This window comes from Anolis sagrei, chromosome 2, assembly GCF_037176765.1.
Source record: "Anolis sagrei isolate rAnoSag1 chromosome 2, rAnoSag1.mat, whole genome shotgun sequence".
In the NCBI taxonomy this organism is placed as follows: domain Eukaryota; kingdom Metazoa; phylum Chordata; class Lepidosauria; order Squamata; family Dactyloidae; genus Anolis; species Anolis sagrei.
Genome location: NC_090022.1, coordinates 253,752,747 through 253,769,031, shown reverse-complemented (window position 1 = coordinate 253,769,031; position 16,285 = coordinate 253,752,747). Strand labels below are relative to the sequence as shown.

At 36.8% G+C, this 16,285-nt stretch overlaps 1 protein-coding gene across 4 annotated transcripts in view; it reads right to left on the bottom strand.

The window, feature by feature from the left end:
- The window catches only part of MCTP1 (multiple C2 and transmembrane domain containing 1), a 232,711-nt gene that overhangs the window by 92,732 nt on the left and 123,694 nt on the right, over positions 1–16,285 (bottom strand). For all 4 annotated transcript variants that reach the window (XM_067464541.1, XM_060761792.2, XM_060761793.2 and 1 more), the window contains 2 exons: positions 12,357–12,543; positions 7,725–7,818 (listed from right to left, as the gene is read on the bottom strand). In XM_067464541.1, coding sequence (XP_067320642.1) covers positions 7,725–7,818; positions 12,357–12,543 — 281 coding nt within the window. The remainder of the gene's footprint in view (positions 1–7,724; positions 7,819–12,356; positions 12,544–16,285) is intronic.

Here is a 16,285-nt window from a genome sequence, read left to right as displayed (position 1 = left end):
CAAAACAATGAACAGTGCAAGGTGGCAATTGGAGAACACTATTCTGAACAACGTGAACTTTCAGCTCTTGTGTCCTCGCCCTCTGACAGACATCTAAAGCCAGAGGACACTGTTGTGCAGGTCTCTTAGACAATCTTTAGATTTTCTTTTCCAGGGTTCCCTATTATGAGAAGTGGCAGAAGGCAACTGAGAAATGGGCTTTTTAGTTGTCACATATTGCTTACAGAATTCTATTTTGTTTGAGTCTGTCAATGTCTTTCAGAACCAATAAAATAGCTTTTCATTTTCTCAGCTTGTGGAATCTGATGAGATATTGTATGCTACGTGTTTCATGATTTGTTTATTTATCTGTCTCATGCATGCCATCCTAAAATACTTATAAATAGGAAATATACAAATGACAATTTTGCAAATCCACATGAAAAACAACCCAGAGACCTCTCTGAGGCCAACTGATGGTACAATTCTGACACAGAGAACCTTGTTAAGAGTTTCAGATGAGTTTGAAATCCCTGTAGAACCATACATAAAAATAGAAGGATAGTACATTCTTGTAAAACTGTCCTAACTGAAATGATGTCAGTGGTAATTTGTAGTTAGTAGAGACAGTGAGCCAAGTGCAGGAGCCATCAGGTCTTCACTGGATTCAAGAAAATTCTTCTGTTTTTGTTAGAGAAGGATTGGCAATCATGCTACCCATCATGTTGCTAGACTGCACTCCCAGCATTCCTCCCCATTATATATGCTGGTCAGGACAGCTGGGAGTTGATGGTCAACAATATCTGGAGGTCCGTGTGATTCTCACCCCAGTATTAGAGCAACATTTCAATTGCAATTGGAGTCATCTGCATTTCTGCTATACCAACAACGTATGTAATTTTCTGCCAGCTTTCTATTTACAACTTTTTCATTGACTGAATTGAATACTTTGCCTGATACTACATATATATCTGTCCCAATGAAACCGGAGAACTGAACTTTTGTATGAAGTTAGGGTTTTTTCAGTTTGGCTCTGGGGTGAGCAGTTGTTATACAGGGTTCATCAAGGACAGCAGGACAAAAAAAAGTCTATGATACTAAACAGTTACAGCATTCAGTTCTCTGGGAATTTTCTTTGCATTCAGGATGAGTGCATCTTTCAAGCTGCATTCCCTTCGGCCTCTAACAAGAAGAGCTGAAACACCGAAGACAATAAAGCCAAGGATGATAAGCCGTCAACCAAAATCCATCTTTTATCCAGGAAAATCCCAAATGTTATACAATTAGGGGAATGGCGTAAAATTCAAGCAAAAATATCTTAAAGATTAAACAAATATAAAAGCATTTCAATCTGAGTTTAAATCCATTTTATTCATATTTTGTTTGTCTTCCAGTTAATATTTATTACAACATTCTATGAGAAATTAGAAGCCTAAGATGCTCTAGATAAATGGCTCAATTAATTGTACAGAGGTAACCCTCTTTGAGCTAAACCAGAGCTGTGAGCTCTTTATTAAAAGCACTATTCTATAGTCCATAACCTTGTTCCTTGACTCCTCTCTAGTTTCCAATTTAAACAAGTCCCTGTGCGGCCTGTTCTAAAGGGCTTTGTCTCCCTGTCATTGTTAAGAGAGCTGAGGCATCCTGGAAGTGTGAAATCAGACCTCATGAGCTGAACGGTTCCCCAGGGAACGCTGGACTGCGCAGAAGGTCAAAGTCATGGGCTGGACCATCTGAAAGCGCCCTGATCGCCAGTCTGTGACACAGCAAGGAGGGGGAGCGGGTGGGCCAGGGGACTATAATTGAACACATCTTAATTAAAACCCACAGATAGCAAAAAATAAACTGTTTTCTAGGCAGCCTGTCAAATGCAGCATCAATTCAGCTCTACTAATGAGTCTTGGTTCTTGTTTCGTAAGGGGGAAGAAGGTTCACTTAATAACAGTAGATAAAAGATTTAGCTTCGGCACTGTTCTTATTTCTTAAGTAATCTACTGCCAATAGTTTAATAAGTAATGCACTATGAAAACACCTAACGAAACAATAAACACCGGCTTTTCAACAGGAACATTAATGCTATAAAATTAGAAAATATTTCATACCAAAAGTAATGCCATAGCAGAAAGTCAGATGGATATCTTTGACAAGGTTTGCTTTACAACAGCCTATTTTCAAATTAGGTAAGACGCAACACAAAAAGGGTATCCATAAAACATCTCAAATAGTTTGCTATTTATTTGCATCTGTGTGCACATCTACACAGCATTGCACTACAAATCATTTACACAATTCAGTTGGATTTCTTCTTTGGATTTTGACTTTTCAAATTGTTAGCTACCACTTAGAATATGCGAATTTTCACGTGGAATAAGTGAAAATTTGCCTTACTTTACATAAAATAAAATAAAAATGTAAAATGATTTTTTGATAGCTGCCATCCTCCCTCATTTAGACATGCTCTCTCATGCTTCCTCAGAAAAGAACACTGCTGCTGCTATTGTCATCATTATTATCATCATAAATAACAGGATGATCAATAGTAATTAAAAAGAGAATGATTATTTTCTCTCTCTTGCCATTTTTCACATGAATAACATTAACCATTTTTACATTAATTTTCTGATAAAAATTCTGACTGGGATTTTGCTCAGTATCAAAAAATTTAATGATTAAAAAATAGCACATTTTAGTTATATTTAATAGAAGCTCCTTTTATATTCCACAGTTATAGCACTTTTATATTGCTATAATTGGTATGGCTCCATCCTACGCAAATCTGGGACTTGTACTTTTAGGACTTTGTCAAGGGATTTTAGGGGTCTACCCAAAAACAAAGCTCAGGATTCTGTAGGATGAAGGTGTGACAGATATCAAAGCACTGTAACTGCACCGTATGACACCAACCACAAGTCTTGATCACTACTCATCATGATTGACAAGCTAATGCAATGGCAGTGATGCATTTATTCTCAAATAAGTTTTCTTGTTTTCCTGAAAATGAAGAAGTCTTGAACTATTACTAAAGTAGTGGTTTCCAACCTTTTTTTGACCAGGGATCACTCTCCAATATTAGTACCCAAAGGGTTACAAATCAGTTTTTGATCAACTTTAGATTCAGTTTGATTATTTGGGGTGCTGATTCAGAAATCTGCATTGCATAGACCACATCAGCTGTAATTTCTGATAAAGAACATATGCCATTCAGTAGTCATCATCTGCTTGCCCAGTTAATAATTTAATATGCCTTGGCACTATAAGAGGGTTTTGCGAGACCAGTCACTCTCATTGCGAAGGTGTAGGCCGTGGACCATATTTTAGTTCTTGCTGACCACTGGTGGTTCACAGGCCACAGGTTGGTAACCACTGTACAAAATATATAAAGCTATGAGTTTTGAAGCAAGAGCAAAATTTATCAAATTATGTTTATATTAAAAGTGATGTCACTTTTACAAACATCTATGCACAGCTTTATGTGCTAGCAAACCTTTATTAACTTAGTCTAAGTCAAAGAAGCCTCCCTCTCTCCCCGTAAAATATGATTTCATGTATCACTGCATGTTTCGAACAATCAAGGTCTTACTTCCACTTTTATAAGTAAAAATCTTCTTTTGTTTATCTAAAAGATGATTCCATCACATAAAAAGGTACCCCTTCCTCAGCTGCTCCTTTTTGGGGAATTGTTCTATTTGTATAAGACTTTGGCACACGATTTTGCACATACTCTTTTTAAGATATAGTGGGCTTTGATTTCAGGACCCCTCGTGGATCACAAAAAGTGGATTTTCAAGTGACATAGTAAAATGGCATCCTGTAAAATGGCACCCTCTATATAAAATGGCAAAATTAATGCATCTATCTATCAGCACCCTGTTCAACATGTTCTGAAACAGGGATCTTCTTGTACTAATCAAAGGTTCCCCGCGTGGATTAGAGCCCCGATTATGCAGGCCTTTGAATTATGCAAGCTGGCTGAGCATCAGAATCCATGTCAACTGCAGTGGGAAGAGTGACACATCTAGTGATGGTGCTTAACACATGGCCAAGAGCATCTTTTAACACACTTTCTAGTCACATAAGTAAAGTTTCAATAACTCAAATTTTATAGAATAATCCATATGGATTCACAGGGATACAATTCTGGGATTCCTCATGGATATCAAACTGTAGATGAGCTCATGGATACCTCATTACATCCGCATTCACCACCATTTTATGTATAGAACATGACAATCCATGGTTGGTGAAAATCGAGGATTCAGGACTTACAGATTTGAAAAGCCCACTGTATATTTAAGATAACAAAGTAGAAACATACATCTACTTTATACTGCAATCCTGTGCATATTTGGTCAGAAGTAATGTTATAGTCTAGACATATTCATTTGTCAATTTCTCGGCATGCTTAAATAATATTAAAAAATAGAATACAACTCGGTATCGTTTAAAACGTAGAGCACAAGTGCTTATTCAAGCAAGTAGCTTTGTGAAAGTATGCCTCTGTATTACTCAGGATTATGAAAAATGGTTTCACTTTCCAGTCTGGGAAAATTGCCAGATACTTTCTGGAATGTAAACATGGTAAAACGGAGCCTGCACATTTGTAATCAGGAAAGTACATGTACATTAAAATGAACCCTTCACTTCAGTGCATTAAAGGACACCCGATGACATGTAGTGGAAAGATATCTAATGTTACAATGACCACTAGACAAAAAATACCAGTGTCCTGGACATACAGTCAAATTCTGGGTTCTGACTGAAAATTTGATAAGCTAAGTGGACAAATAAAAGATAAAAAGAGCTAAATTAGGGTTTCAAAACAGACACTCCTCCATTAACAGAGAGCTGAGCTGATAGTCATGGCTTTAGCGTGCTGCTGGAGGATGTCGAGTATGTAGGTATTGATAAGACTATCCTAATATAGATATAAAATATAGGGGTGTGTCACCTTATAATGGTGATGACTGCCCATTGCCATGTTCATAGTAGCAGGTGCTGTTAAGAAATTTGGTATTTCCCAAAGAAATTAACCCTTGAATGCCAGCATATTTCAGAAGCTGTTGTAAGGTGGAAAACCTCATGACAACTGACATGTGAATTGACGGCACATATACATGCACCAGGCCTCCTTGATTTTAATTGGACTAACTCCAATGTAAGGGCTCACAGAAAACTGGCCTTATTTATATGTAAAGTTGGCCATACTTTTGAAGGATTGTGTATTCACAGATTCAACCAAAAATCCAAAAGGCAAATCTTGATTTTGAAATTGTACTTCTAGTAACTATACCACTGTGCCAAACTCCAGTGGATGCCAAGGACATACTATACAAGTGTTTTATTTACTATCATGCCCCTATATTTATTAGTGGGAGATGTCTATACATCATTTTTATGTCCATGTAGTTCATATTATTTATATATAATTAATTAAATGTTTCACAGTCATGGAAATAATTCCAGATGCTGTATAACTGCACATCTCAGCATCAATACATGACAAAAAGGGAGGAATCGTGAGAGTTACATCCAACCATATCTGTGCTCCATGATTCCCATTGTTGGACCACACAATGAAAAACTAGAACTTTCATAGTAAACATTTGCAAGTGTAAGTAACAAAACTCATCTAACAATATGCAATATGCAAAGGAATTTTGTAGCATAAGCTTTCATGGCCTAAGTCTACTTTCTTAGATTGCATCTGAAGAAGATTTAGTCTATGAAATTTATGATGCCAACTTCATTCTCTCAGTCAGTCTCTAGGGTGCTACAAGATCCTTCTGCATACTGATATTGCAAAATAATACAGCTGTGTCTATGAATTCTAATATAACAATATATAATATTTTAAACCAACCAACAAGTACTTTTCTCTTAATATTGCTCAAACTTTAAATTGTAAGCAATTCTTGCAACTATTTCCACCTCATCCAAATGTAATAATCTGGAAAATAATCCAATATTGGAAGTTAATATTGAAATTTCTTTAATTGTGCTTGATTATATATATGTGTGTGCGTGTGTGTGTGTTTTGTCTGCAGCACTTTTTGTTTGTCTTTTGGTAAACCACCCTGAGACACAGATTAGGAAAAAAGCAGGTAATCAATCAAATTAATAAATACATAATGAGCACCAAGGACTCTTCCATGTATAAAGGGTTATGGAAAAATCCTGTAGCACCTTTGAGACCAAATTAGAAAACTACTTTTCAGAATGTATATATAGCTGTTCTCAACATTGTTAGAAGATATATCGATATATATATATATATATATATTCATCCCCTAAGCTAACACTGCAATGTCTCTAAAGTCTTTCACATGTGGAGTAACTTCTCTATACATTCCATATCAAGTTGTACAGATAATACCAGAAAATCACACAGTAAATGGGAAAAAATTGACCCATCAGTGATTGCTGTGGACTATCCCCCCTTTCACTCACTATATTATTCTACAATCAGGTACAAATGATTTGTTTTCTACATAGCTCATGATATCACTGCTGTGGATCTTGAAATATAAATAGTAACCCAATTAACGTCTACCAATATAATAGGAAAACTAGGAGAGAGTAATCACCTCTGAGCATTCCTCGCATAAGAAATCCCTATGTAATTCACGGGGTAACTTTAAGTTGGCAGAAAACCTGATCATTCATATCAAACCTATATCATGCCTTGCACACATGCACGCACGCACGCACGCACGCACACACACACACACACACACACATACTTTCGATATTTGCTCCAGAAAATTAGGGAACTCTACAGAATAGATTTTGGAGAGCCCAAGGGATCACACAGAGTAAATGATGTAAAAGTTCCATTTGTGCAGCACCTGAAGGCAAGATGTAAATACAAATTAACCAAATTTTAAAAAATCAGTTATTAAATAATCATGAAGGAAAACAGATTGATAATGATTGCAAGATTATAAAAGGAAAATCATTGAAAGAAGAAGGATTTCATTTGCAATGCCCGGTTCTACTTCTGAACACATAGACTAGATAACCAACTTGGGAGGATGTACCTACTTCCTGAAATGTAAGAACATTATAACACTTTTTTGGCAAACAGAGCTCTCTGGATAAGGGAATGAAGTCCCAAGTGCATGGTAATTGCATGTTTTGATCAGAAACGACACAGCAACCTAAGAAAGTGTGGGTCTTGTCAACAGGGTCAAAACTCATGTATGTCACCTTGAATTTGTGAAAGAACGATGGCATGTAAACAAAATAAACAGAGCAAGATGCATGATCCAGAATGCTTACATAAATCTATTATATTTCCAGAGAGAAATTATAAAAAAATTCATTTATTTCAACTTCTTTTTGCTTTTTGTTAAAAAATACTGTAGATACACATGCAAACTTGTCATACCATGAACAGTGACAACTTTATCCAACACAATATTTCAATTTGATTACTCTGTATCTGTTGTAATCCACTGAGAATGAAGCTTCACAACATGAAGCTCGTGAGTTCTTTTTTTGGAGGCAATGGGATGCATCATTTCACCCTTTCAGTAAATGACTTAACTAAGATTCGATTGGAAGGTTGTGGCCTGTCAAAAGTTCAGGCACAGGTTTGTTTGCAAAGTGGGTTTAAGACATAAGATATAGAACTCATCACAACCAACCCTCCTGACTTAATTGTCATATCCTTGTCCACACTGCTGGTTTTCTAAAAAGTTATTGTATTGAATTCTTAATGTCACAAAAAATAAAATAGTTCTTGCCTGTAACATCAGCTGCCATCAATCCTTCTGCTCTGATGACCTTCACTTGGAGAAATCCCACATCTTTGATGTTATTAAGCATGCGCAGTAGACTCTAGAACACAGATATGTAAAGATCTCAAATCAGACTTGCCTAGCAAGGGAAAGTCTCTTCTTCTTTCATTCGGTTTTTACAATGGTTTAGTTGATTATTATTAAAATAGTTTTGCTGATTTCTTATCAATGAGATATATTTTATATATCCTATTCTCCATTCATTGTCAAAAACATCTATTTTTGATTCCACCATTTACTTTTAAGATGTTTAATTTAAAACCTTGAATTTTCTCTTTCATGTTGGTGCATTATTTATTTCAAATATTTCAATATCTAATTGGAATAATCAATGCATCAGAATGGTGCTGATGATTATGCCCAGATCATAATGCATCAACACACACTAAGGAATATGATGGATGTACAGATACAGCCAGTACTTAATATGTAAATTAGAACCCCATATTTATATAGCAAGCATACACGGAATGTTTTAGGGAACGTTTTTCATCAACATCATCATGTTGTACCTCTTCTCAGGGCTTGAAGCAACACAGTTAAATTAAAGTACATAGATAAAATGGACCATAAAATACATATGGTATATTAAAAAAAATTGAAGAACTACACCAAACTTTTTCTGTTCTTATATGTTCAATACAGATCTCTCTCCAATAGTTCTGTGATAGTTTTTGAGAAATATTTGTAATTAATTTCAAACACTTGCCTTGAAAGCTCCAATTTCATATTAAGAAGGGAAAAATTGTTATTTTTTCACAAGATTCTCTTTTTTATAAAGCTCATATATTTTGTGTTCATATATTTGTTAAAAGTATAAATTAAATGCCTAATAAATCTATATAATGGATAGCTTAACAGAATTCCCAATGCTATTCAATGTTTTATTACAAAGTTTTGGCCTTTCAAAACAGGGCAGACAGGCAGCAGGAAGAAATCTCATTTCAAAATTGGAATGTTATTAGACTCTTAAAAAAAACCCAGATTTTAATAAAAGTACAAATTAATAATCTTGCCTACTGTATTGCCGCTTGATGGATAATCATTAGCGCTATAATGTGTGTGTGTGTGTGTGTGTGTGTGTGTGTGGATTTTCTGCTTGAAACATGAACTATTAAAATGTTAAGTAAATATTTTTGCCAATAAGAATCAGAGATAAAGCTCACAATGTAAATCTCATAAGATGCTTATCCCGTACAGAAAAGATCTGACCTTGGCATACCGAGTCAGCCGATGCAGTTATATGCCACATCAATTCTCATGTATAAATGTATTTATAGATACGATGTTTCACAGAATCGCAATCCATTTAAACCTGAGATTAATTTTTAATTTCCTAAATATTTGTCCATCAGAAATTTGTGTAATCATAGGACTAAGTATAGAGAAAGTACATTCTCTTTTTTACACTCTGTTTACATTACTGCAAACTGCCTGCCTCTGAAAGACTATGATAGCATCGGAATACAAAATTTTCTTTGTAGTATGTCATTTGTTACCATTTTGACCAATGGTTAGTGGTTTTTTCTCAATCCAGATACATGAAGGATATGCACTGAAAAAGCGAAAGCTCACATTTCATATTTCAGGTGCAATAATCAGCATAAGCTGATTGTTTTCACGATCTGCATGTACCGTATATAAGCATGTCCGCCATCTCTCATACACACACATACATACATCAGTACTGCAATATTTCACTTGTTACTATTTGTCAGGGCTCTATAGGGTAATTATAGTTTGAACTTTCAGATTCAGAGAGTCAGCTGATTGAGAGCAATTTACCATATATTCTGAGAATCTGGGCCAGTGACATACTGCAGAATATTATTGTAGGATTTTGTGAAAAGCAAATGACTTTAAACATGCAGCATAAAGTAATGATTTATCAGCTGATTGTCAGCCTCCTTATTTACGATTATGGAAGGCCCCCAAACAGGATGGCATCGGAGGCCCGAAATTTCCATAGCAGAGAAATCTATGATTTGCTGTGAATCCTTTCAGCCCTCAATAGATGGGAAAAGATTGAAATGCTCTGGAGATGAGTCCTCTTTATTTTTTTAATGAAAGGCTGTATAATATATTTTCTGTATGGCTGCAGCAGCTGTCAGGGAGAGCATCTCAGTTCAGGTCTATTATGGGAGAACCAATACCCCATCCTATGGCATTGAGATACACTGAGGGGCCAGTCCTGATTGACAGCTTGTCACCATGACGTCTTATTCCATCTCTGTTATGGAGAAAATTAATGTCACACCACCAGCCTTATGACTCGCTGTCATCTTAGAACTGCTCACCTTTTATCAATGCTCTAAATAACATTTCAAGCCCATCGTCTCACGGTGGACAATCCGGTCAAGGGACATTAAATCGGATGACTGTGAAATGTCATAATAAAAATGGAATGCTAACAACTTCTTCACTAAACTAGCTTCTCTGGTTTTTAAACTGTGACAAGGGGGAGCAGGGGTTCAGCATTCCCGTTCTGAAAAGGTCACACAATCTCTCTCTTGGTCTGCTACCTATAATGGTCCCTTCCCCCCCATCCCAAAAGGAATTAATCTTTCCATACAATAGTGATAAAATAATGGTTCAAACAGTAATGCCTGTTTAATTTGTAGGGCTCTGATGTTCAGCTACAAACGGCGAGGCGACAGTAAGAGTCATTTCCCAAGATTATTTGATCTGGTGGCAGGGTCAGCTCGTTTAAAATGTTTCTTACAAAAAAACCTGGCATAAAACACATTTTAAATGCTGTAAGAAAAGCCTTAAAACTAATATTGTATAAAATAAACCTAATAAATGGAAAGCTTTGTCTTGCTGGTTGCAAAACAACAGTTTACTATATATTCCGCAAAAGGCAAAGTTACACATGCTGGAGATGAAGCAGGCAACAATACAAAGGTATTTATAACAGCTTGAAACACACTGTGTTTACGTTCTTTATTCTGCCATTTTGTGTCTATGCATCGATTACAGCAGCATATTTAATTCAGTTTAGAAGTAAATGTTCTAATATTTGAAATAATCGTGGTAATAGGATCATCATTTCTCCATGTCAGACTTTGAAAAAAAATGCTCATGTTTTTCTTACAAATCATGTTGCTTCTCTAAATTCTATAATTAGGGGAAAAAAACAAGATTTTAAAAAGTTTTGATTTTCCTGGACAACATTTCTGAAACGTTATAAAGTTATCAGAATAGCCAGTATCATTTGCTTCATGTTGACCCGATGATCTTGAGAAAAATATATATAGTTCTATTTGCGATCGAAATGTGTATCACTACAATTAATCTATCAGAAATGCATTATATCTATTAAGATCTCATCTGATGGAACAGACTGTCTTTTACCAAAATCTGAAATAATACTTATTAGTTATTAGTTTTTCAAAAAGAGTACACAGTATCTTAGCTCTCAGTTGGTTTAGGAAATATAATGTTTAGTCTTGCTAAGTCACCTCTATTAAACTGTGTTTATGATAACACTATTGGTGTATGATTTGTACAAGTACCAGCAGACAGCTGATTCAGTGGAGATAGGTAGAATAAATTTGCTGAAGCGCACATCCTGCTAATCTGTTTGAAGAATATTGTACAGCATTAGTACTAGCACTTCATGTTATCTGCAGAGCCTGATAAGGTACATCTTTATTAAATTCAGTTATTGAAAGGATGTCAGCCAGGGAATAGGAATATTTTAAAATAAAAAAAAATTAAACAGCCCTTTGTTAGTCAGAGCTTGGCTTAATGGCAGAGTGTCTAGAGAAGCTTCTAAACACCTGGCAGCACTGTACAATAAAAGCTTTGTAATTTTAGGTAGAAATGGCTTTTCTTCTTTTCTTCTTTGTGTATAGTAAGTCAGTTTTAGTGAGTTCGGTATGACAAAATGCTGGAGTAAGAGCTCCCCTTGCTGTTGCTTTACTAAAACTACACAGATGCTTACATGAGATGAGTGAGGATGCTGGGAAATAAAATATTTTGTTTTGAAAATATTCAATATAGAATTTTAAAATTTAGTATCACCACAGCAGAACAAAGAGTGACTTCATTCTTTCTCAATGATGGGAGAGGGCTTCTGGTAATGTTTTGAACAATACTCCGAACAAAGTCGATCTGTGTATTTTTGGATTCTTGAACTACCTGGTTTTATATTGAGTTTAAAAAATGCAACGGAATAACTTGTTAACAATATTTTTCATTTGGGATTGGCATTAATTAAGAACACATAGTTACTGAAGTTGAAATGGGTTTGAAGTAGCATACTTAGTAACAATAACTAATTGGAAAGCACTAATAGGATTAATCTTTCACAGAATCACAGCTAATGCCAAACAGAATCTAGGCATTAGCTGTGAATATTAATTGAGCTACCATAAGACTGCTTCCTGAATGAACAAACCGAATGCAACAATGTGAATGATGTTTAGTACTATTGAGCTATATTTCCCGTTCACCACTCAGCATCCTAAATAGACTACTGCAACACGCTCTACGTGGTATATAAAAACGGTAAATAAATAAATAAACATTCTTTGTCAATATTTCACCATAATCTCTGGCCAGGAAGATACGTACATATCTCTTTAGTATTTCTTCCAGTTCCTTTGGGTCCTCCAAGGCATTGATTGAGAGGTCAGAGATGCTGACTGCAGCAGAAGCAGTCAAGGTGACTAGTAGTACCAGATACCCTTCTCCTTCTTCCAGAGATAATTCCAGCTTATGAGTATGCTCTCTGCTTAGGGTTGATAGGTCGACCTGGCACCTACAAACAATTGTTCTTTATTAGCATTGTGGGTTTATTTCACAAAGAAGTAGTAAATACTATGCATCCACATCAAAACTATCTATCTATCTATCTATCTATCTATCTATCTATCTATCATCAAAGGTGGTTCTCACAGTCTTTAAAAAGCACTTTATTCTGATCCAGCTGTTCAGCCATTTATCTCATTACATCCCAGAAACATGTCAAAGCTATTTTACAGAAAGCGTTTGAAGCTGAGGGTGCTTAGAAAACAAAGCACAGTACAAGAAGAGACACATGCTTTCACTTCTCTTATGAAAGTAACTTCTTTACAAGTCATAAGCAGTAATGTCACCAGAAATCATAAATATCTGGACCTGAATCCAATGTTTAATCTCAAATAGAATGGATCCAGTGAATCAGTAACAAATGGGACAAACTATTTCATCAGTAACAAATGGGACAAACTAACAGCTGGCAAACTGGCTGGGATTTCTAGGAGTTGTAGGCCAAAAACATCTGGGGACCCGAGGTTGAGAACCACTGATTTAGAGGGTAGGGTTGATTCATCACCTAGAACAATACGCTCAAAAGCTGGAGTGGATTCTCTACCACTGACAACTTTCTACAACTTGGATGACAAGGGAGGAAGGTAGCACCTTTTTGTGCTTCCTAAATACATGACAGATGCTGACGAATTTGGAAAATTTGAGCCATTTCCTGTTTTGGGGTGGGGAGAAGAGAGCTCCATTACCAAGCTCACTTCCAAATCAAGCCAAGGAAAATCTACATAGATACCTACATAAAAACTGCAACCATCACCCAAGTCAAAAAAGAAGCACCATTAAAGCCCTGGCAGACCATGCAAAAAGGATATGCAAACCCCACCTCCTCCAAGGTGAACTGAACCACCTAAACCTAAACCACCTAAGCTGATGAGGAGACACAACCTACAAACAGGTTAATGGATACTCCATCACAGACATCAGAATAGCTGGAAGACCGAGAACAAGCCACAAGAGTAAAGAGAAAGATCCACCCAGAGGAAAAGTGTTCTTGCCATACATCAAGGGAACCACTGACTTCGTAAAGAAGCTGATGAGGAGACACAACCTACAAACTATCTACAGACCCACTAAGAAAATCCAACAAATGCTACATTCAGCAAATGACAAGAGGGATCCTCTCGCCTCTGCAGGAGTCTACCATATACAATGCAGCTGTGGACAAGTGTACATAGGGCCCACCAAACGCAGCGTCTAAAGACGAATCAAGAAATATTAAAGTCACGGCAGACTAATTCAACCAGAGAAGTCAGCCATAGAAGAGCACCTGAGGAATCAACCTGGACATAGCATATTATTTAAGGACACAGAAATGCTAGACCACTCTAACAACTACCATGTCAGGCTACATAGAGAAGCCATTGAAATCCGCAAGCATATGGACAATTTCAACAGAAAGGAAGAAACCATGAAAATGAACAAAAACTTTAAAATTATAACAGTAAATAAAGAACAAAACTCAAACACAGGGGGACTCCAGACAAGAAACAATCGGGAACAGCTAATCACCTCTCAACAAAGGATTCCCCCAGGCAGTAACAAGCCACACCTAAAAATGGTCAGGCCATCAATTGCTAATCAAGGTGGCCAATTGAAACATCCATACCTAGCTCCAACAGACAAGATTTCTTTCTCCCACCCTGGACTTTCCACAGGTATATAAATCCAATCTTCCTAGTTTCCAACAGGCCTCACAACCTCTGAGGATGCCTTCCATAGATGCAGATGAAACGTCAGGAGAGACTATTTCTAGAACATGACCATACAACCCAAAAAACCTACAACAACCCAAGGAAAATCCATCATTTCATAGTTGCCAGTACCCTTGCAACAGAACAGCTTGAGAATTTTCCTATAGCTTTCTTTAAATCTCTTCCAAGGGCCAAGACACATGTTACTTGTGAGTCATATCAAATGATATTCTTCAAACAGCAAAGAGGCTCTGTTGGCCGATCAAATTCTACCCCTCCTACAGCTCCCCTGTGCACCACCAAATCAGGTTAAAAAGAATTCCTGGAACAGATTTGGGGTTTTGCAGGGAGCTACGGGGGGAACAGAAACTCCCATTACAAGGGAGAAAGTCAGCTGGAATATCATCAGATGCACACTGCTGTATGAGCGAGATTGTAAGCCACTGTGTGATTAAAATCTGTCCCTGTTTAATTTGGGGGCAGGTTTTCATTGGGGTCTCATTGGTATGGTAGCTGAAGTTTAATCATTCACATCGTTGCCACAATTCCAACCTAAATCTCCCTTCCATGCAGCACTTGCCATTATTTTTAAAAAGTTCCCACTGGAACATTTAAAAGTGGGAACTTTCTCACAGCATGAAATGAGGTATTGGGGAGAAACTGGGTCAGGAGGGGAAAGGAAGGAACTGTGCCTTCAGACATGCAGGAATACAATAATATTAACATTAATATCAAGTATTATCTTTGTTTTTTATTTTAAAATCCAGGTATGTTTATTAATCATAAAATAAAATTAGTGTAACATGGCCATCAGAGTACTACTTCTTTTAACTATAAGCATTAAATTATCTGTAATCTATCTGTCACTCAGCAAAGACTCCAGGCCACAAACAATAGTTTAATCATTATGTTAGCTGTCTGACAGAGGAGGGTCAAGGGCACGTTGGGACACCTGCTGCAGTACAGTTAGAGTGCTTTAGTGTAACTGTGGAGAAGCGGGTGAGAGAAACAGAGAAGATAAAACAGCCAAGGATCTTCATGTCCTTAAATCAAGCAATAATGGTGAGGGGAGGAGAGTGAGTGTGAAAAACCAACACAAAAGCCAAGGACAATGCACATCACATTAACATAAGAGACAGCAGAAAATACTCATCTAGACCTATGGGATAATATACTGCTGAAGCAGGCATCATTATGGTTCTGCTATTATTTTGGTTTTTAACATGAAACAAACAAATGGATGAATTAATATGCCTGTCTCCCGCTTATGTTAGAATCATAGCATAGTTTGGGGGGGGGGGGGAATACCCTATCTGAAACAGATTAGCAAATGCGATCGTCTGCTCCCCTCTCCCCAATTAAGATGCAGGGTGGGCAAGATTTTTTTTTATCCCAAAACAAAACAAAAAATCCCACAAGGATCTTTCTTCTTATGGAAAGCATGAACTGAAGTGTAGCCTATAGGGATGACATACACCTCTATGGCTGCTTTAAGACCTCCGGTTGCCCCTCACGGAAACCCAGAAAACAGGCCACCTCCCCCAATGGGATGGGGAAAAATGCCCTAAATGTCTCCTAGGATCCCAGAAGGTTCCGTTCTAATTTTAGTTTTTTTCCTATCAAATGTCTCCTTTTTTATTAAAGCAAAGAGGAGAGTAGATGAGGTGAAATTATTTCTTACACCCCCCTTAGGAGCTACCAGCAAGTATATAGCCCTCCAAGATCCTCCAACCCTCACAACTGTCTATTCGTGATGTGAAGACTGCAGTTTTGCCATTAGGACACATTGTCTTTGCAGTATCTGTTCAATAAAGGAAACATCCTTTATTGGAATATTTCAGGAGAGATAGAACAGGATAGTGGGTTTTTCACATCCACTGAGGTTTGTTTAAAGGACACCCATGAATACAAAAATTCCTATATGCCCAAGTCTCATTATATACAGTGGAATAATATAATGGAGTCCCTTATATAAAATTCATGGGCAATTCAAATGCCAGAAAC